General features: G+C 40.0%; 2 protein-coding genes across 2 annotated transcripts in view; one reads left to right on the top strand and one right to left on the bottom strand.

Annotated features, from left to right (window-relative positions):
- LOC143299637 (inter-alpha-trypsin inhibitor heavy chain H3-like) overlaps positions 1 to 5,728 on the top strand; it is a 45,052-nt gene extending 39,324 nt beyond the window's left edge. The window contains exons 12-13 of the mRNA XM_076612937.1: positions 132 to 503; positions 1,996 to 5,728. Coding sequence (XP_076469052.1) covers positions 132 to 503; positions 1,996 to 2,234 — 611 coding nt within the window. The 3' untranslated portion in view covers positions 2,235 to 5,728. The remainder of the gene's footprint in view (positions 1 to 131; positions 504 to 1,995) is intronic.
- Positions 5,409 to 23,319, bottom strand: part of LOC143299636 (intraflagellar transport protein 122 homolog) — a 40,513-nt gene continuing 22,602 nt past the window's right edge. The window contains exons 22-28 of the mRNA XM_076612936.1: positions 20,749 to 20,849; positions 19,727 to 19,892; positions 18,197 to 18,308; positions 15,137 to 15,262; positions 14,258 to 14,337; positions 8,725 to 8,886; positions 5,409 to 8,202 (exon numbers count right to left, since the gene is read on the bottom strand). Coding sequence (XP_076469051.1) covers positions 8,122 to 8,202; positions 8,725 to 8,886; positions 14,258 to 14,337; positions 15,137 to 15,262; positions 18,197 to 18,308; positions 19,727 to 19,892; positions 20,749 to 20,849 — 828 coding nt within the window. The 3' untranslated portion in view covers positions 5,409 to 8,121. The remainder of the gene's footprint in view (positions 8,203 to 8,724; positions 8,887 to 14,257; positions 14,338 to 15,136; positions 15,263 to 18,196; positions 18,309 to 19,726; positions 19,893 to 20,748; positions 20,850 to 23,319) is intronic.

Below are 23,319 nucleotides of genomic sequence, written 5' to 3' on the forward strand. Positions count from 1 at the left end.
AACATGCATGCAAGCTTTGACACATATGTTTAGCGAGCACATACACAAGTGTGCACACGCACACGCACACACACACACACGCATGTCCACGCATGTACACTAAAGGTGTAACCCAAACTTTCTGCTGACAGGTTTAGCTGTCAACGTCGAACTGGGTGAAGGGCATCGACCAAGAGACCACCCGTTCAAACACGGGTCGATCTACCGAGTCTACATTTTCAAAGTGGCCATCATTTTGAACGACATCATCGGGGAGATCACGCGTGAGGGCATCCGCATCGACGGCAATGAGTTCTACTGGAACATCTCCCGCTCGGTCCGTCTTCCAGGAGTGTGGGTGGTGATGACGGACACCGGCGTGCTGCGCTTCGTGCTGGATTCGGGGCTGGAGGTGGACGTGAAGAAGAAAGTGCACCCCTCTGACAACCTCCTGGGGGTCGATTTCTTGGACGTGGAGGTTGAGAACGAGCAGCTCCTCTCCAAGTCGGCTGATGGCCTGTTGGGTGAGATGTTTTGGATTGGTCGTTGTGTTTTTTTTTGTTTTTTTTTCTCTCTCTCTCTCTTTTTTTTTCTTTGTGGGATGTTTCTGTTTGGTGATATCAGGCGAGGTTATTATGTGTGTGTGTGTGTATTTGTGAAAGTGTAGAGAGATGTGTTAGTGTTCATTGAGCAATGGTTGAATCTGTTAAATAGGGATGGAAAGAGGATGTTTTTCTTGGGTTATTATATGGAAAGATATCATTTGTGGAAGTGATAGTGTAACATTTCTGAAACCCCACATAAATGTGTCTGGTCTTTCTCCTCACACACACACACACACACACACACACACACACACACACACATGCACACACATACACACACTAACAGATATCATAGGTGGAAGTGATGGTGTAACATTTCTGAAACCTCACACAAATCTGTCTGATCTTACTCCTCAGATACATGCGCACGCACACACACACTCACGCACATTCATTTTCATTTCAGAAAATATATACATAACCTGTTTCAGTTAAGAAATTAATACAAAACTTTTATTTCTTCTTCTTTTTTTTTTTTTTACTAACCCATTTTTGTGAAAACTCATTGGCAAACAGGATTCAATTGTTTGTTAAATCCCTGGGCAGGCTCAGAGTTCTGTTTTGGATAGTGACAAAGATAATTTACCATTCATGTGGTGTTAAAACAGCTGTGTTTTGGATGGCTACAAAGATTGTTTACCATTGATGTTTTATTATACAGCTCTGTTTTGGATAGTGACAAAAATCATTTACCATTCATGTGACATTAAACAGCTCTGTTTTGGATAGTGACAAAGATCATTTACCATTCATGTGACATTATACAGCTCTGTTTTGGATAGTGACAGGAATCATTTACCATTCATGTGACATTAAACAGCTCTGTTTTGGATAGCGACAGGAATCATTTACCATTCATGTGACATTAAACAGCTCTGTTTTGGATAGTGACAAAGATAATTTACCATTCATGTGGTGTTAAAACAGCTGTGTTTTGGATGGCTACAAAGATTGTTTACCATTGATGTTTTATTATACAGCTCTGTTTTGGATAGTGACAAAAATCATTTACCATTCATGTGACATTAAACAGCTCTGTTTTGGATAGTGACAAAGATCATTTACCATTGATGTGGTAATAAACAGCTCCTGTTTTGGAAAGTGACAAAAAACATTTACCATTTATGTGGTATGAAACAGCTGATTTGGATAGTCACTTTTTTTTTTATCATTCATGTGGTAAATAATTTACCAGCTCTGTTATGGACAGTCACAAAGATCATTTACCTTTCATGTAGTTTAAAACAGCAAGCTCTTTTACCATTCATGTGGTATAAAACCGCTCTGCTTTGGATGGTGACAGATCATTTACCATTTATGTGGTATAAAACAGTTCTGTTTCAGATGGTGTCGAAGATCATTTTACCCTTCATTAACAGCTATTGTTTTCTCTCTCACGTGTGCCCAACAGGTCGCTTCGTCCACATGAAAATCACGATGACCAAACTGGTGAAGAAAGGGGGCAGGCTGGTGGCCCACTTGCGGAACCGCTCTGGGAAGTACCTCCGCCACGGCTCAGCCTTCCTGAAGGAGCGGAAAGACCCCTTCTTCAACCGCACCACCCCCTGCCTCATCCTGCGGGCCAGGGGGACCAGGCTCCTGGACTACCCAACCAAGGCCTACAAGGTGCGGAATCTGTTTCATGTGTGAGACCATCCGGACTGCAGGGGTAGTGATGAGAAAGGGGGGTCTGCTACCCTAAGACCCCTTCATCATCAAGACAGCTGTACAGGACTTTGGAAGTTGGAAACTTGTGGAAAAAAGAAGTTTGGGCCCCTGCCTTCATGTGCGGTTTGAAGTTGCTGCCTCGATGACCATAAAAGGCGGTGGGACGTTGAAATCTTTGAAAGCTTGTTGAAAAGTGATTCGAGTGCAAGAGAAAGAACACGTCATGCCACCAAGAAGTTGTTATTATTGTTGTGGCTTTTAGCTTTTTGTTAGGGTTGTTGTTGACTGATGTTTAATTCATGTTGAATAAATTTGGGTTAATGAAGATTTCAGTTTCTATCGCTCAGAATTTTAACTTTTTCGGACTGTTAATGATGTGCTGCTTTTATTTCATTTTGTGAAAAAAATGTTTTCTTCTTTTTTTTTTTTTCTTTTTTCATAGCCTTTTGAAATGAAAGACTTCAATTAAATACTCAGTATGTCATGTTTCCCTTTTTTATTTTTGTTTTTTGTTGTTTATTTTGTTATTTGTTTAATTTTGGTAGGCGCCAACAGATAGTTGCAAGCAGTCACTTTGTAAAAGAAAAAAATAGTCCATAGCCACCTGATGCTGATTGTAGATCAGAGGAATTAATTTTATAAATATTGTGCAAATATCTTGGTGTATATAGATTTTTTTCTTCTATGTACTCATGTGTGCTGGTGTGCACTATAGTATATGTATTGTTTCATGTGAGGTGCTAAACGCCTCTGTTGTACAGGGAATTTGCACCCTGTACGTACTACATATTATTATAAGGCCCCCTTTTTTTTCTTTTTTTTTGTGCACAGTAAAAGTATATGCAGGCAACTAAGCCAGGGAAGTGTCAAGCTGCTTGTGACCAGATGTCATTCCTGGCTGAGTGACAGTATACTTGGCTGCTATCTTTGTTGTTAACTGTTCTTCCAACACCAGCTTTCTGGGTTGTGCTTGAGCCTCACCTCTTTGTCCGAAACTGTGCCGAGGTCATACTTGTACAGCTGCCCAGTGAAAAAGTACCATCTGCATGATCTTGCATCCGGCTGTATGTCTGAAAATTGGTGAGCTCTCTCCTTGTCTGTGCGGGTAGTCTGATTTAGTTCAATAGTCAGTTCAGGGGAGTTGAAGTTTTCTGGCCCGGGTTCGAATCACGGTGACGGCGCCTGGTGGGTGAAGGGTGGAGATTTTTACGATCTCCCAGGTCAGCATATGTGCAGACCTGCTAGTGCCTGAACCCCCTTCGTGTGTATATGCAAGCAGAAGATCAAATACGCACGTTAAAGATCCTGTAATCCATGTCAGCGTTAGGTGGGTTATGGAAACAAGAACATACCCAGCATGCACACCCCCAAAAACGGAGTATGGCCGCCTACATGGCGGGGTAAAAACAGTCATGCACGTAAAAGCCCACTCGTGTACATACGAGTGAACGTGGGAGTTGCAGCCCACAAACTCAGAAGAAGGTTTTCTGGTTTTTGTGTTCTGTTTACTGTTTGTTCATTCTCATAAATGTTTTCATGAATAATTTTTTCTGAACTTTTTACTCGAAACAGACTTCTGGATGTTTCCTGGAAGACAAAGCAAAAGAAAAGTGGTGTTCATGAAACCTCTTCCTTCATTCCCCCATATGGCTGAACAGAAGCTGTGATCCAGACATGCATTTTGATGGTCTTACCCTTGATCTACAGATTCAGTTTCATTTTTGACCAATTTAGGTAAAACCTTATGCACTTAATTACACATTCAAGACATTCTTCTCGGTTCAGTTTACATGTCAAGTGTCATGCAGTTCTTGTGATTTATGCATGTATGACAAAGCACCTCCAATGATTTTTTAGCCCATTAGGTGATAAACATATTAAGTTACTTTGAACATATGTAAGCTGCACACATCTGATTAGACACATATGTTGAAAACTCGAAAAAGTTGAAGTCCTCCATATTGATACAATGATAGGTGCAGAATGGCTCTGTTGACCCCTGACCTGTCCCAGTTGCAAATTGTCCCTTTTGGTTTAACTTTGGTACAATAATGGAAATCAACAGTGTTGAATAAATCACAGAGAATTTTATATGGTAAAGCATGTAAGTATTGCTAATCAGTGTGATTGTGCAGGTTCACTGCAGTAAAAGTATGTTTTAAACAAGAGAGGAAAGGCCTTCAAGACTCACTTGTGATACACTTTAAAAACATCCTAGCTTTTTATGTATTGAGTATAATTTCAAAATGTAATGTTTAAGATGAGAAAGATCAGTTTAAGTCCCCTAGCATTAATTACAGAGTAATTTCCCTTTTTTACTATCTGCACCAAAACGTTTGCAAAATAAATAAAACTTCCAGGCTTAGCAAAAGAAGTTCCTGTTTGAACAAAACATGATAATAATGACTGCTCTTGTTGTTGGGTAAGAATATCAGATCAAAGTGCCAAGTTTAGAGAATACAAAAAATATAAATATAACAGTAAATGCAGTTTGCATATAATTAGGCTTTTTTTTTTCTTTCTTTTTTTGTGCCCATCCCAGAGGTGCAATATTGTTTTAAACAAGATGACTGGAAAGAACTGAATTTTTCCTATTTTTATGCCTAATTTGGTGTCAACTGACAAAGTATTTGCAGAGAAAATGTTAATGTTAAAGTTTACCACGGACACACATACGCAGACAACCGAACACCAGGTTAAAACATACTCACTTTGTTTACACAAGTGAGTCAAATATTGAGAAAGTTATCAAGGTCAAATCTGAGAGGTGGCACCAAGCTGCGATCAGAATTTATTTTCACAGAGAGTGAGTGAGTGAGTGAGAGGGAGGGGAGCACATATAGCTAATAAGAAGCAGGGATCAGTTTTCAGTAAAGAAAAATAGAGTAAATGAACGATACTGGTATGAAAGAAAAAAAAAAAAAAGAAAAGACCAGATTACTTTTCTGTTCAGGATGACTTTGCCTTTCGCTGAAGAAAATCGTGCCTGGGACCAGTAATAAAAATATACTGCAAGAAAGAGTGTTGCCATAATTATTGTCCATTTCAAGGAAGTCCATATTTTTAGGGGGAGTTAACGAAACATTGCTGTTTAATTTGTGTGTCATCCTCTCGACCACTGATTCTGTTGGCCACGTACATGCAGGTGTGCGTGTATGTCTGAATGTTTTGTGTGTGTTGGAAGACCTATTGTTAATATTGCAAAACTATGTAAACTCTGTAACAAACAGATAAAAGGCTTGTTCAGACTGAGCAGAGCCATTACCCTTTATGAACAAAAATGTGTGACTTGAAAACTTGAGTAAAAGATATTGTACAGTAGAAGTCAGAACTGTAGTATCCAGTTTCTGCTGATTTTTTTGTTTGTTTGTTTGCATGTGTGTTTTTTTTGTACGTGTAGATCATGGCAAGATTTCAGTGGTGTTGCTTAAAGATATGTAGAGTCCTTTGTCATTCAATTAAATTTTTAAAATCTCTGTTCATGTATGATCAACTAATTACACAGCTATGTTTGTGACAGAACACAGATACACACACATAACAATATACACAGAGCAAACAAACAACAACAAATTTTTTAAAAATCTTTATAAAATTCATATTGTTCAGAGCTCAACATAGCCAAAAAGACAGGTATAAATTGCAAAATGAATATCTCTTTATTACAGTCAGATCTCTTGAACCTAAGCTTCAGACCAAAGACAACACGTCTCTTTTCAGACAACCAGCAGATCAAAATATGAAGGAAAAGGTTTTTTTATTCTTCTGTGTTCAAAACAGTCACAGGTTTAGAGTTTGTATAATTTATTTGCAACAATAGCGTGTAATCATCACCTTCATATCCATGACTCACCATAAAAAAACAGGAAATAAACACATAGAACAACCACACATTCTGTAGGAACACACACCTGGAATGTACATAAAGAGTTTTGAAGGAATGTATGGTAACTTAAAAAAAGAAGGCTTTGAAACAAGTATGTTTGATTTTTTTTTTTTTAACCCGGTACTGGACGGATGTAATTTAACAATTTTATCACAGTTCTGATATGCAGATTACTGTCATGACTGCCTCTTGATGATGCATTCTTTAAAAAAAAATAAATATAAACAATGGAACAATGGAAAGCAAAACACTCCTGGGTCACAATGGAAAAAGCAACAACATGAGTGGAATGTTAACGGTCTTCGTCAAACATCTGGTAACTCTGGGATATCAGTCAGTGTTTGGTTTATTTGAAGTCTATACAGCTGAACTTACAATTAGTTATCATGCACGGCTGCTCAGCCGAGCACAAAATCCACCTCTTTAGTTTCCGAGCAGCGTCTAGCGTCTGGGGTCAAACTTTTTTTAATGCCAGACTTTCCCACCACACTCTGCATTGGCCGGCGCTTTCACCGCGGTATTTCTGGCCCCGCGTGCCAAACCTGGACACTGCCTTCTTTGTTTCACTTGGTCCCGCAGCCCCTGCCCCACTTTTCTCACGCTTCCACAGCATCCACACATTTCCTGCAGCGATTACACTCACCCTGCTCTCCATGCCCCTGCTGCTCACACTCACCATGCTACAGTGTGTTCATTTAAACACTTGTTGTGCTGACAAGAAAAAATCTACTACTCAAAAGGGTGGGCTGATCTGCATGCAGGCATGCTAAATGTTCTGGTGATTTTTACGATTTCATTGTAATAAGCGTATGTTTTCTTAGAGAGGGATTTAAATTTTACGATTTTTGCGATCACGTTTCTGCTTGACCTCTTCTCTTTCTCCATGTATGTTTCAACCGTTGCCGCAACAATTGCTATGTAAGAAAATATATTGTGTTTGGAGTCAATGGAAAGCTCATTTTGCATTCTTTCTAAAAACCCACTTCTTTTGTCGTTATTTCCAATCCATCCGGGAAGATGATGCGCGAAAGAAACAAAGCAGATTTACCGCTGAACAAGCGTACAGCGAGTGCCGCTGGCACGGCCTGTTTGTCAGCCACGTTTATTTATATCCATGCCCTACTTCCTGGGTTCATGAACTTTCGCTGGGCCAACTAAAGTGCCAGCACTGAACATCCGTGCATGGCATGTTGATCTTTCTTCTCATACACACCACTTGCTTCCACTCATGCTTTACATAGCACTGAAAATGGCCACACAAATGTATTTTGCCCTGTGTCACGGCAGTCTGTGGAATGTTGATTTTCAAGCACTTTAAGTTGCTGAGACACTATCAGTGTTAAAGTTGACCACATACACACAAATTAACAAATAGAAACTCACAGATGTGACACAACCACATATAACGCAACCAACCCATATATATAGAAAGCACAAATACACAGAATGTATTCTCATCACAACCAATTGAAAACAAAATGTCTCAAATTAACAGGTGATTTTACTTTCCAAGTGTCTGTCCCATTTCTTCTTATGATACAAAAAATAACAAAATCAATGTCTTTGATTTAGAAAACCCTGTTATCCCCATGGACACACACCCCTTGCAGTTAACACTCAGTAATATCACACTCTTTGTTCTGTTTCCACAACTTGTCTTTAGTTTCAATTCCATCACAAGTCTTACATACAACCAAAAAGAAAAATTAGACAACACAAACGGAGCAATCCATGTACACATGCACACAACATGTACAAATAAACACACACAAACAAAACACTGAACATGTGACCAAATTCCAGACAGATTTCAAAATGTCCATGCTGTCACTGCCGCCGAACACTGCAGACCAGTCACCCAGGTAAACGACAAAATCACCAGAAAGCCAAATGGGGGGGGGGGGGGGGGGGGAATCGAGTTGCAATATCTGCAGTGGAGGAGGCCGGAGTGTAGGCCAGTTTCATCATAGTTACGTCCCCCGTTCACTCCTCCAACACACCTCTGCAGAAGGGACAGTGGCCACGCTGGAGGTACTGTTGTTCAAAGTCATCCGTGTGGAACAACTGCACAGGAAAGGAAAATAGTACCATAAAACAAAAAAAGTCATCAGGGCAAATAAAAAAACTAGTTCCCGTGATAACATAATCATGACTACTGCAAACTGAGTGTGATCAAAGCTCAATTTTTTACATTAATTTTCCAAACGGAAATTTACACATCTCACAAAACATATAATGACCACTGTATACTGAGTGTGCACAAAGTTAATTTCTTTTACTATCCAAAGAGAAACAAACGTACATATTTCACAAAATACTTTCCCATGTAAACGTGGGATCCAAAGGAAATAAAAGAAATAGAACTAAGTTTCAACGAGAAACTCACAAAAAAGAAGTACTGAAAAGAAAAAGAAAAAAAAACATATAAATAAGTCAGTACATATCTCTTTTTTAAACGAACAAGGAAATTAACAAAACAAAACAAAAAAATCACAAAGTGACAGACACAAACAACTCGCAGACAACACACGAACAACATGCAGCACAACAAACAACATTTGGCACAAGCTACACAGTCCCTCCCACCTTCCTGCAGGACGGACAGCTGGTGATGGACACATCGGGCAGCAGCGTCTTGAAGAAGCGGTAGCGCATGGGCTTGGGCCACTTGAGGACAAACACCTCCGACCTGGACATGCTCTGCAGCACTGGCTTGTTCACCACCACTGGCTGGAACTCGTCCGATTCCTGCAGCAAAGCCGTCTTTATTTCAGGTGTTGTTGCGAGATACTGAACAATCAGCAAAGCCGTCTTTATTTCAGGTGTTGTCACAAGATACTGAACAATCAGCAAAGCCGTCTTTATTTCAGGTGTTGTTGAAAGATACTGAACAATCAGCAAAGCTGTCCTTATTTCAGTTGTTGTCGCAAAATACTGAACAATCAGCAAAGCCGTCTTTATTTCAGGTGTTGTCACAAGATACTGAACAATCAGCAAAGCCGTCTTTATTTCAGGTGTTGTCCACAAGATACTGAACAATCAGCAAAGCCGTCTTTATTTCAGGTGTTGTCCACAAGATACTGAACAATCAGCAAAGCCGTCTTTATTTCAGGTGTTGTCACAAGATACTGAACAATCAGCAAAGCCGTCTTTATTTCAGGTGTTGTCCACAAGATACTGAACAATCAGCAAAGCCGTCTTTATTTCAGGTGTTGTCCACAAGATACTGAACAATCAGCAAAGCCGTCTTTATTTCAGGTGTTGTCACAAGATACTGAACAATCAGCAAAGCTGTCTTTATTTCAGGTGTTGTCCGCAAGATACTGAACAATCAGCAAAGCCGTCTTTATTTCAGGTGTTGTCCACAAGATACTGAACAATCAGCAAAGCCGTCTTTATTTCAGGTGTTGTCCACAAGATACTGAACAATCAGCAAAGCCGTCTTTATTTCAGGTGTTGTCCACAAGATACTGAACAAACAGCAAAGCCGTCTTTATTTCAGGTGTTGTCCACAAGATACTGAACAACCAGCAAAGCTATCTTTATTTCAGGTGTTGTTGCAAGATACTGAACAATCAGCAAAGCCGTCTTTATTTCAGGTGTTGTCCACAAGATACTGAACAATCAGCAAAGCCGTCTTTATTTCAGGTGTTGTCCACAAGATACTGAACAATCAGCAAAGCCGTCTTTATTTCAGGTGTTGTCGCAAGATACTGAACTATCAGCAAAGCCGTCTTTATTTCAGGTGTTGTCCACAAGATACTGAACAATCAGCAAAGCCGTCTTTATTTCAGGTGTTGTCCACAAGATACTGAACAATCAGCAAAGCCGTCTATATTTCAGGTGTTGTCGCAAGATACTGAACAATCAGCAAAGCCGTCTTTATTTCAGGTGTTGTCCACAAGATACTGAACAATCAGCAAAGCCATCTTTATTTCAGGTGTTGTCCACAAGATACTGAACAATCAGCAAAGCCGTCTATATTTCAGGTGTTGTCCACAAGATACTGAACAATCAGCAAAGCCGTCTTTATTTCAGGTGTTGTCCACAAGATACTGAACAATCAGCAAAGCCGTCTTTATTTCAGGTGTTGTCCACAACATACTGAACAATCAGCAAAGCCGTCTTTATTTCAGGTGTTGTCCACAACATACTGAACAATCAGCAAAGCCGTCTTTATTTCAGGTGTTGTCCACAAGATACTGAACAATCAGCAAAGCCGTCTTTATTTCAGGTGTTGTCCACAAGATACTGAACAATCAGCAAAGCCGTCTTTATTTCAGGTGTTGTTGCAAGATACTGAACAATCAGCAAAGCCGTCTTTATTTCAGGTGTTGTCCACAAGATACTGAACAATCAGCAAAGCCGTCTTTATTTCAGGTGTTGTCCACAAGATACTGAACAATCAGCAAAGCCGTCTTTATTTCAGGTGTTGTCCACAAGATACTGAACAATCAGCAAAGCCGTCTTTATTTCAGGTGTTGTCCACAAGATACTGAACAACCAGCAAAGCTATCTTTATTTCAGGTGTTGTTGCAAGATACTGAACAATCAGCAAAGCCGTCTTTATTTCAGGTGTTGTCCACAAGATACTGAACAATCAGCAAAGCCGTCTTTATTTCAGGTGTTGTCCACAAGATACTGAACAATCAGCAAAGCCGTCTTTATTTCAGGTGTTGTCGCAAGATACTGAACTATCAGCAAAGCCGTCTTTATTTCAGGTGTTGTCCACAAGATACTGAACAATCAGCAAAGCCGTCTTTATTTCAGGTGTTGTCCACAAGATACTGAACAATCAGCAAAGCCGTCTATATTTCAGGTGTTGTCGCAAGATACTGAACAATCAGCAAAGCCGTCTTTATTTCAGGTGTTGTCCACACGATACTGAACAATCAGCAAAGCCATCTTTATTTCAGGTGTTGTCCACAAGATACTGAACAATCAGCAAAGCCGTCTATATTTCAGGTGTTGTCCACAAGATACTGAACAATCAGCAAAGCCGTCTTTATTTCAGGTGTTGTCCACAAGATACTGAACAATCAGCAAAGCCGTCTTTATTTCAGGTGTTGTCCACAAGATACTGAACAATCAGCAAAGCCGTCTTTATTTCAGGTGTTGTCCACAAGATACTGAACAATCAGCAAAGCCGTCTTTATTTCAGGTGTTGTCGCAAGATACTGAACAATCAGCAAAGCTATCTTTATTTCAGGTGTTGTCGCAAGATACTGAACTATCAGCAAAGCTATCTTTATTTCAGGTGTTGTCGCAAGATACTGAACAATCAGCAAAGCCGTCTTTATTTCAGGTGTTGTCGCGAGATACTGAACAATCAGCAAAGCCGTCTTTATTTCAGGTGTTGTCCACAAGATACTGAACAATCAGCAAAGCCGTCTTTATTTCAGGTGTTGTCCACAAGATACTGAACAATCAGCAAAGCCGTCTTTATTTCAGGTGTTGTCCACAAGATACTGAACAATCAGCAAAGCCGTCTTTATTTCAGGTGTTGTCCACAAGATACTGAACAATCAGCAAAGCCGTCTTTATTTCAGGTGTTGTCCACAAGATACTGAACAATCAGCAAAGCCGTCTTTATTTCAGGTGTTGTCACAAGATACTGAACAATCAGCAAAGCCGTCCTTATTTCAGGTGTTGTTGCAAGATACTGAACAATTAGCAAAGCCGTCTTTATTTCAGGTGTTGTCCACAAGATACTGAACAATCAGCAAAGCCGTCTTTATTTCAGGTGTTGTCCACAAGATACTGAACAATCAGCAAAGCCGTCTTTATTTCAGGTGTTGTCCACAAGATACTGAACAATCAGCAAAGCCGTCTTTATTTCAGGTGTTGTCCACAAGATACTGAACAATCAGCAAAGCCGTCTTTATTTCAGGTGTTGTCACAAGATACTGAACAATCAGCAAAGCCGTCCTTATTTCAGGTGTTGTTGCAAGATACTGAACAATCAGCAAAGCCGTCTTTATTTCAGGTGTTGTCCACAAGATACTGAACAATCAGCAAAGCCGTCTTTATTTCAGGTGTTGTCCACAAGATACTGAACAATCAGCAAAGCCGTCTTTATTTCAGGTGTTGTCCACAAGATACTGAACAATCAGCAAAGCTATCTTTATTTCAGGTGTTGTCCACAAGATACTGAACAATCAGCAAAGCCGTCTTTATTTCAGGTGTTGTCCACAAGATACTGAACAATCAGCAAAGCCGTCTTTATTTCAGGTGTTGTCCACAAGATACTGAACAATCAGCAAAGCCGTCTTTATTTCAGGTGTTGTCCACAAGATACTGAACAATCAGCAAAGCCGTCTTTATTTCAGGTGTTGTCCACAAGATACTGAACAATCAGCAAAGCCGTCTTTATTTCAGGTGTTGTCCACAAGATACTGAACAATCAGCAAAGCTGTCTTTATTTCAGGTGTTGTCCGCAAGATACTGAACAATCAGCAAAGCCGTCTTTATTTCAGGTGTTGTCCGCAAGATACTATACATCAGATATACCGACCACATCACCAATGAGCAAGTGCGCTATGCCATCAAGCAGTCCATCAGATCTGAAGGTCTGCTGACATCGGTTAGGAAAGTTTGGCTGGTATAGCCATGTAACAAGATCCAGCAGCTTTACTGAAACGATCCTCCAAGGAAATTCTGAGGGAGGGAGACTGAGGGGAAGACAGAAAAAAACAACTATGGACTGACAACATTGCAGAACGGACAGAAGAACCATTTGCAGAGACCCAAGGCTTTGACAGACTGTGAGAAATGTGGTGAAGAGATCCGTGCGAGATGACAGACTGAGAAATGTGGTGAAGAGATCCGTGCGAGATGACAGACTGAGAAATGTGGTGAAGAGATCCGTGCGAAGAGATCCGTGCGAGATGACAGACTGAGAAATGTGGTGAAGAGATCCGTGCGAAGAGATCCGTGCGAGATGACAGACTGAGAAATGTGGTGAAGAGATCCGTGCGAGATGACAGACTGTGAGAAATGTGGTGAAGAGATCCGTGCGAGATGACAGACTGAGAAATGTGGTGAAGAGATCCGTGCGAGATGACAGACTGTGAGAAATGTGGTGAAGAGATCCGTGCGAGATGACAGACTGAGAAATGTGGTGAAGAGATCCGTGCGAGATGACAGACTGAGAAATGTGGTGAAGAGATCCGTGCGAGATGACAGACTGAGAAATGTTGTGAAGAGATTCATGCGAGAACCCAGTAACTCTTCACAGAGCTGGGGGAAAAGAGAAAGAGAGAGGTCCCCCCTGATCCATGGCCCATGCTGTGCTGACCACAGACACTTCTTTGTGGACTGATTTTGGACCTATGTGTGAACACCAGGGGGTTCTGTGCATCAGTCCTGAGAGTCCGTAGCTCAAGTTGTGCCTGGTGGGGTAAAGGGTGGAGATATTCCTGATCTCTCCATGTCATTATGAGTACATGAATGTACCGAAACCCCTTTCATTGTGTATATGTGTACTTGACTTTCTGAAGCAATCCTTTGGACTCCTTGAAAAGCATAGGACCACTGTATTTTATACCAAAGATGATCAAAGTAATGAATATAAAACATGTCCTGTAGGAATGTCAGAATCATAAACCCAAACCTCCCATCATGTTCCCTTTGTATGATAACAAGCTCCCTATTTGTTCTCTTTTACCTTATACATTCACTGATTCACTGTGCACATGTATTGGCTTACTTCATCCACTATATACTGATGAGGGACCAATGACAACTGACAACATCCTTCATGACTGTAGGACGCATGCAGCATCCAGGAGGAAGTACTGGCCAACACCGACAGCAGTGGAAGCCAAACTGTACGGCGCCCTGGAGGAGCTGCGACGGACGGCAGCCTTCATCGAGGACACCGGGCTGCTCATCTAATGGGAGGCGAATGAGGAAGAAGAAAAAAAATCCACTATATACCTCACTTTGGGAACCATCCCAACACGGATTGTAATATGGCCCTCTTACCCAAGACAGTGGGGATGTAACTTGGGCAAGACACTCTCCACTACAGCCCAGACAGTCAGGACAGCAGCTGCCTCTTCTGCTGTTACGGTGGTCATAGTCTGACACAACTGACTACCGTACGTTCATAACTTACCCCCAGGTTCTTCAGCCTGGCTGTGAAAGGGTCCTCCACCTCCTCCTCATCTTCCTGCCCCAGCTGCAGTGACTGCATGTCTGAGCGCTGTTAAGGAGACCCTTTGCCTTTCTCTTTTCCATTTCTATTCATGTCAGTGCACTAACAGACTATGGTTGCGTTTTATAGTTAAAAGCGGTTTAAAAAAAAAAAAATCATCTAAAAACGTGAACAAAAGCTCCCCAGATCACACACTGCAGATGTGCATTAAATCACACACACACCTAATACTAACCACAAGAATAAACCACACACCACAAACAATAATGTCATATCACAAACATAATTAAATTACAAACATGAATTAAATCTCAGACCACAAACAGGAACGAAATCACACTAATCCTTAAATGCTTCATATCTAGTAAACTAATGGTATATACAATACTATACAAAAGGGACAATACCAATATTAATGACAATATTAATCCTGCTAAACCTTGGAATAGAATACCACTGAGCTGACAAAAAAGAATATAAGTGATAAGAATAATCCTACTGGCAGTAGTGTAGTAATGATAACAAACAACAGTAATGTGGTAATAACTACAGCACTTTTTTTTAAAAGACAAATGGAGGTAATCACGTTGTGTAGTAATAATAACAAACAGTAGTAGTGTGGTAATGACAACAGCACTTCTGACAAATGAAAAGAATCATATAGTGTAGAAATAATAAATAACAGCAGTAGGGTTCTAATTATGACAAGAGCAACACTCAAGACAAATGAAGATAGTAATGCAGTGTAGTAATAACAACACACAGCATCATTACGGCAATAACACCACCACCACCTAACAAGACAGATGAAGACAATCGTGTTTCGTTCCTCAAGGATACTGGACATGCGGTTTTCCTTCCAACTCCTCTCCTTCTTTTTCTTGGGGACGGACATGTCCAGGATGTGCACGGCTTCCTCGTCCGTCATCCCTTCCTCCAGGAAAAACTCCACCAGAGGCAGCACCTCTTTGAAATGGAATCAACAACAATAACAGTTAATTGCTGTCCGTAGCACCTCTTTGAAAGGGAATCAACAACAATAACAGTTAATCGCTGTCTGTAGCACCTCTTTGAAAGGGAATCAACAACAATTACAGTTAATTGCTGTCCGTAGCACCTCTTTGAAACAGAATCAACAGCAATAACAGTTAATCGCTGTCCATAGCACCTCTTTGAAATGGAATCAACAACAGTTACTCGCTGTCAGTAACACCTTGAAAGGGAATCAACAACAATAACAGTTAATCGCTGTCCGTAGCACCTCTTTGAAACGGAATCAACAACAGTTAATCGCTGTCCGTAGCACCTCTTTGAAACAGAATCAACAACAACAACAGTTAATTGCTGTCTGTAGCACCTCCTTGAAACGGAATCAACAACAGTTAATCGCTGTCCGTAGCACCTCTTTGAAACGGAATCAACAACAGTTAATCGCTGTCCGTAGCACCTCTTTGAAACAGAATCAACAACAGTTAATCACTGTCTGTAGCACCTCTTTGAAACAGAATCAACAACAGTTAATCGCTGTCCGTAGCACCTCTTTGAAATGTAAACAACAACAATTACAGTTAATTGCTGTCAATAGCACCTCTTTGAAACAGAATCAACAACAATAACAGTTATCGCTGTCAAGAGCACCTCTTTGAAACAGAATCAACAACAATAACAGTTATCGCTGTCAACAGCACCTCTTTGAAACGGAATCAACAACACTTAATCGCTGTCCATAGCACCTCTTTGAAACGGAATCAACAACAGTTAATCGCTGTCCGTAGCACCTCTTTGAAACAGAATCAACAACAATAACAGTTATCGCTGTCCGTAGCACCTCTTTGAAACAGAATCAACAACAACAACAGTTATCGCTGTCAATAGCACCTCTTTGAAACAGAATCAACAACAATAACAGTTATCGCTGTCAATAGCACCTCTTTGAAACAGAATCAACAACAATAACAGTTATCGCTGTCAATAGCACCTCTTTGAAACAGAATCAACAACAACAGTTATCGCTGTCAATAGCACCTCTTTGAAACAGAATCAACAACAATAACAGTTATCGCTGTCAATAGCACCTGTTTGAAACAGAATCAACAACAATAACAGTTATCGCTGTCAATAGCATCTCTCTGAAACAGAATCAACAACAACAGTTATCGCTGTCAATAGCACCTCTTTGAAACAGAATCAACAACAATAACAGTTATCGCTGTCCGTAGCACCTCTTTGAAACAGAATCAACAACAATAACAGTTAATCGCTGTCCGTAGCACCTCTTTGAAACAGAATCAACAACAATAACAGTTAATCGCTGTCCATAGCACCTCTTTGAAACAGAATCAACAACAATACAATTAATTCACTGTCAGTAGCACCTCCACCACATGCACACAAAATTTGGCATTGGACAGAGTGGAGAGTGCCCTTGTGGTTGAGGGACCAATGACAACTGACCACATCCTTCAAAACTGTACGACGCATGCAGCATCCAGGAGGAAGTACTGGCCAACACCGACAGCAGTGGAAGCCAAACTGTACGGCACCCGGGAAGAGCCGCGACGGACAGCAGCCTTCATCGAGGACACCGGGCTGCTTATCTAATGGGAGGCAAACGAGGAAGAAGAAGAAGAAAACAGAATCAACAACAACAGTTAATTGCTGTTAGGAGCACCTCTTTCAAATGGAATCAACAACAACAACAGTTGATCACTGTCAGGAGCACCTCTTCGAAACAGATTCAACAACAATGAAAGTTAATAACTATCGGAAGGCACCTCTTTGAAACAGAATAAACAACATTAAAAGTTAAATCGCTGACAGGAGCACCTATTTGAAACGGAATCAACAACAAAGAAAGTTAATAACTATCGGAAGCACCTCTTTCAAACGGAATCAACAACATTAACAGTTAACTGCTGTCAGGAGCACCTCTTTGAAACGGAATCAACAAGAAAGAAAGTTAATAACTATCGGAAGCACCTTTTTAAAACGGAATCAACAACAATTACAGTCGGTCACTGTCGGGAACACCTCTTTGAAACTGAATCAACAACAACAACAGTTAATCACTGTTGAGAGCACCTCTTTGAAACTGAATCAACAACAACAGTTAATCACTGTTGAGAGCACATCTTTGAAACGGAATCAACAAAACTGAAATTAAATCACTGTCGAGAACGCCTCTTTGAAATAGCATCAACAACAATAACAGTCAGGCACTGTCGGGAATATCTCTTTGAAACGGAATCAACAACAGTTAATCACTGTCAGGAGCATCTCCTTTAAATGGAATTTACAACATTTAAAGTTAATCATTGTCGAGAGCACCTGTTTGAAATGGAATCAACAACATTAATTGTCAATCACTGTCAACAAAAAGCAGAAGTTTGTAACTATTAGGATAATGTATATATAAAAAAAAATTTTAAACACAAAATGTAGTAAGCAAGAAGTGACTGAAAATATCAACAGTTTATTCTTCCCCTGTAGTTCGAGAGGGTGGTCTGGAAAGCCAGATTAAAAATGAAATCAAGGTCCTGTAAGCAGTGTGCAGGTGCCACACTTTAAACAACTGGCATCTCAATCCCTCCTCAGAGCATCAAGAGGAGGAGTTTGTATTATACTCCATGTTTGGTGTTACATATACTTACCATGTCAAACTGATGCAAACTAGGCCTATCGGTTTGCTCTGCTTGGCCAAATTTCGCGCGGCTAACAGTGAAAAGACGAGCAGTCCTGGCCCGGCCCGCTCTCAGCAAGTTTCAAGTTTTGAGTGAACGTCAGCAGTGGGTCATGACTTCCACATGCCCTCCCGAGATGAGAAAACCTTGGCTTTTTTAACATCTACTCTAAAATTTCATTCCAAAAAAAGCTATGTAAAAATAATAAACTTCCACTGACCAAAGTTCACGAAGGAGTGGACAAAAGGTTGACGGCAGTTGACGCAACAGTTGCGGTTCTTGCTGAGCAAGGGATTGGTGGTGGAGCAACGGTAGCACATGGACATCAGTTCCTGCAGCCCAAAACAATAACAGTGTTCACGCTAAATGAGCCAGCCAGCATGCGGGAAATCTTTACCTTTTTTTTATTCCAAAATTTAAAAACTATTGTGTTTTCGGAACTGGATAGGAGCTGACTTCCATCAAACAACGTGAAATATGAGTAAAACAGGACTTTTTTTTCTTCTAATAAATGCTCTATATGCTACCTATGTTTGCTGAGCTAACACTTCCAAACAAACTCACACTTCTAAACCGTGACAAAGAATACAAGTGGATACTGTACTCCCAAATTAAGATTAACGACTGGAACACACAGCACAAGATAATCTCGTTCCTCTCCTAACTGACAAGAGTGTCCTTCCAGTTTCTTTGACAAAGTTCATTTACTTCTTCCCTGCAGTCAGCACTTTCTGTTCATTTCAAGTGTGTTTAACTCTTTCCATACGAACGGCGAAAGAGACGACGTTAACAGCGTTTCACCCCAATTACCATCATCAAAATATTGCAAGCGGAAGGCTCTTATACTGAAGACGTGAATGTTGACACAGAATACCACAATTCTGTCAATGGAAGCTAAAGGTTGGGTCATTCAGACACCCACTGGACATCTGAGGGGTCTGTGTAGAGGAGAAGAGAGGACTGGCCGTACTGAGTGAGTTAAACTGCCCATTTCATTTGTAGCTAGTGCGCTAATTCACACTAACTCAAGCACTGTAGAAATAGAATGAACAAATGATCACATAAACATTCATTGTAGCAAACACATTGTCTGAAAGCTGAGGCCTTGCTTGTACACAGTGAAAAAAAAAAAATCAAAACCAGTTACCATTATTTGTTGCCGGATAAGAAAACCCCAACCAGTGTGAAAATATTTCCATGTTTTCCAATTTGTTAGCACATTGGTTTCTGAGCTGTACAACTGTAACACACTGAAGCTGACGATTATGTGCTACTTTTTTCAAGACCATATGAAAGATATGATTAATTATACCCCTTTGAAAGTTCTCTAACAACAACAACAACAAAAATCCACAAAATAAAAAAGTTTGTTTACAAAGATATATGGCACACAGAACCTCTGTTGCATATGATTTCTTGTGTCAGTGACTAAAAAAAAACACATCCGTTTCAGTGTAAGGAAAGTCACTCCGTATAGGTAAAAGACTTCAGACTGATGGCGAGGTTAGTTCCCTTGATTTGCTGAACAGACTTCAACACACACACAAAAAATAATGGAATACTGCCGGAATAAGTGACGCAACAAGCTGGTCTTATTTCTTCTAACTGTCGGTACATGTGCACCAGGGAACGAGTTTAAAAGTCTGAGAAAGATGACGTCCCTGAGATTTCCTGCACTTGATCTCTCACTTCCTTTCACACTGACTGTACTAAAACAATAAAGTCCATCTCATTTTTCTGATCCCCCTACCTCAGAGTCCTGGAAGGGCTTTGCTCGGATGGTCAGGGAGCCCAGGTCCACGGCGTCCTGGAACCTGCCGGGGATCCTCAGGCTCTGCAGGTGCTCAAAGGCGTGGCGCGCCAGCTTGTAGGCTCCCAGGTTCTTGCTCTGCTTGGCCAGAGTGTACAGTGTGGAGCTGTGTGGGGGTGTGGGGTTAAGGATAGTGTTGTGATATACATGTGTGTGTATGTGTTGTTTGTGCGTGTTGTGTGTCACTGTGTATGTGTGTGTGTCACTGTGTGTGTGTGTGTGTGTGTGTGTGTGTGTGTGTGTGACTGAAGTCTGAATGACACAGGAAACTAATGATGAGTACCTAAGGGCAGCTGTCAGACTAGCCCAACCCAAGCAAGGCAGCCTGTTGTGCGAATGACTGTGTTTGTAAAGCGCTCAGAGCTTGGTCTCTGTGAGCTTTATCAGCATCGATTTCAATCAATGTTCAAGCTGAGGGTTCTGTTAATAAACACAGCCATTCACTCAAACTCATTTACACACACACACACACACACACACACACACACAGAGTTTTGCTGCATCATGACATAAAATCTGAAGTTTCCAACATGTAACATGGTCAAACTATTCTGAAACAGTGACAAGGATGTTCACTTAACACTGGCAACACACAGAACTCAGAACTCGCAGAACGTTCAGGCGGTCTCTTGCAAAATAGCAGAAATGAGATGTGAGTGCTGGAAGAGTGAAAATCAATGCATGGTACAAAGTGAATTGCTTCATGAAGGAATTCCCACCCAAAAAGTAGGAAAGGATATGCTTCTATGCATGTACTTTTTTTTCCCTTTGGCTGTTAAAATACTGAAATAATAAATCCTTGAAGAGATAGTTTAGACAAATTTTGTTTCATTCATGTAAAATCCAAATTTTTTTCTCCCTTGCTTTGCATTATGGATGCGTAACAAAAGTGCAAATAAAACTGTTTATTATACAATTATCAACAAATTTAAAAGCAAAGAAAAAAAAACTGTAAAGGATACGCCTTGGAGATGCCCCGCGGAGTACCATCTTCCATGCAGTGCAGCAAGAACCGCGACATGTTGAACAGACCCTCTGGTAATACTGATGTGAAAGGCTCCACCTGTACACAGCCGCAGGGACATGGAGACTTCATTCTGTTTGGCTATTCTGTTGTGTTCTTCTTACCTTCTGTGACAGCATCTTTGCATACGTATGCATGAGTTAACTTGGTATGTATGTGTGGCAAGCATTTGTGAAAGCACTTGTTGGTGTGTATCTAGGCTTGTGTGCAGTGTGTCGTCCTGTGCATTCTTCATCATCATAGCATGGCTTCCAGTTAAATTAACTTTCCATGGCACTGCAATGCTTCATTAAAGGAAATTATTTCATTTACTTACACTATTATCATCATTATTAATTCATTTTAGATATTCGATCCGAAAGATTCTTTACTAGGTTTTAAGTTTTCATGTCATTACATTGTACTGACAAGGAATATTTCTAATCTGATCTCCACATATGCACGCATCTTATCATATATTCCAGTTACACTGCTTTCTGTCCAAGCAATATTCATGTAAAATACTCAAGGAGACAAAGGAAAGGGAATGATCAACAGAAAGACCTAAACCAATCTTAACAATTATACATACTAATTTCCACAGAAGACACTATAAATCAGACGAGCTGCTTGAGTGAGTCTACTCTTTCATTTTAGCACACCAGAAGAGATGGATATTACCCTTCTTAAAATTCAACTGTGACATTCAAAGCATCTGTCTGAACATTACCAGTATGCGCACACTATATTGTCAGAATTTTGTAAAGAAAAAACACTTTTTTAAAAAAAAATCAGATACAGGAATCAGACCCCTGCCAGAGTCTACACTGACGTATGCGTAGTTAAAACACTTTTTTTTTTATTATTCAGATAAAAGTTCACATACAGTAAGAACCTGAAAAAGAAATAAATAAATCTGTAGACACTCACAACAGCAGGCAACTTTCACCATGCAAGGCAGCGAAAACAAAATGTTAATTTCAAAAGCTCTTCAACTACATCTGCCCTGGACTTGTGAGAGTGTGTTTTTATTTCAATATTTTTTCCACAGCCCAAAGATGACATTTCCGTGCAATAATGTTGTCTCCAACAGACATGTCGATCCACCAAAACTGTTCTCAGTGCCCGTCCCAAAACCTCATGAAAAGTACATGTATTTTCACCCAGCCCTTTGCCAACCAACACAAATACTAACCTCCTTTGGGGTTACCTAGGAAAACATGCATCACAACATTCATTTCATCATGTCAACACACAACAATAAAGAAAACAAACAAACAAAAAACGTATGAAAAAAAAAGGATCATTACTGACAGAGAAGAAATCACACAGGGTTCCTAACAGATGAGTTAACTTCCATAATTCACTCCCACCCCATCCCCAAACACCAGCCACCTGACTTTTCCATTACCTCCTGACACATAACCACGACCCCGTGATTCTTTTCTCTTTCAAAAACTTACAGCAGCAGATCTTCTTCACAAGCAAAAGAACACAAAATATACACAAAAATACCATTTTCTCTGCCAGATGGCTGCCTTACAAATTATTGATCACAAATGATTAGTAACCTGTTCATGATTAACGAAAATTAACCACCCATATTTATTTTCTTTTTATTGATATTCATAAGAAATGATTGAGGTGTTCACTTTCTGTGAACGTGTTCTAAGATACTTGACAGTTTGTATTCCTTGACAGCTTGTGTAAGATCTTAAGAAATGAATGATAATACTCCATGATGATAACCAACCAGTGTATAATCCAGCTGCTTGACTGTTTCTATCTGAGTATTTATGGTGTTTGTTTGTTTTTTGTTTTTTGTTTTTTTTGTTCTTTGTTTGTTTTTTCTTCTTTATAAATGTCCATTAAGATGCTGTTGTTGTTGTAAAATGTCAACCTACCAAAATGGAATTAAAAAAATGTTTAAAAAAATATACACAAAAATGTGGACTTTTCCGGGACCAATAAGACCAACATTCCATTTCTAGTTTGCCAGTACTTTTCAAACCTTGTGGAAAAGGCCACATCAATTTTTTTTCCAATGACTTTTTCAGGGTTTCTGCAAGAACCCTGTTCACATACTACTGCACAGACTTTGGTTTCTGTCAGTGCAGCACAATTACAAGACAACTTCAATATTCTGTTGTCTATGCACTTAAATCATGTTGGGTCTCTGAATCATTCATGGTATGGAGGCCCATACATAAGTGAGTAAAGTGAATCTTACTTCAATGTCTTTTAACATTTAACAGCAAAAAAAAAAAAATCAAGAAAAAGAGACAAAAAAGAAAAACAAGAGAGGCAAGGCCTTCAAGACTCACTTGTGATAAATTAAGTCCCCTAGCATGAATTACAGAGTAATTTCCCTTCTTTACACTCTGCACCAAAACGTTTGCAAAATAAATAAAAATTCCATGCTTAGCAAAAGAAGTTCCTGTTTGAACAAAAAATGATAATAATGACTGCTCTTGTTGTTGGGTCAGAATATCAGATCAAAGTGCCAAGTTTAGAGAATACAAAAAATATA

This window comes from Babylonia areolata, chromosome 25 (assembly GCF_041734735.1).
Source record: "Babylonia areolata isolate BAREFJ2019XMU chromosome 25, ASM4173473v1, whole genome shotgun sequence".
NCBI lineage: Eukaryota > Metazoa > Mollusca > Gastropoda > Neogastropoda > Buccinidae > Babylonia > Babylonia areolata.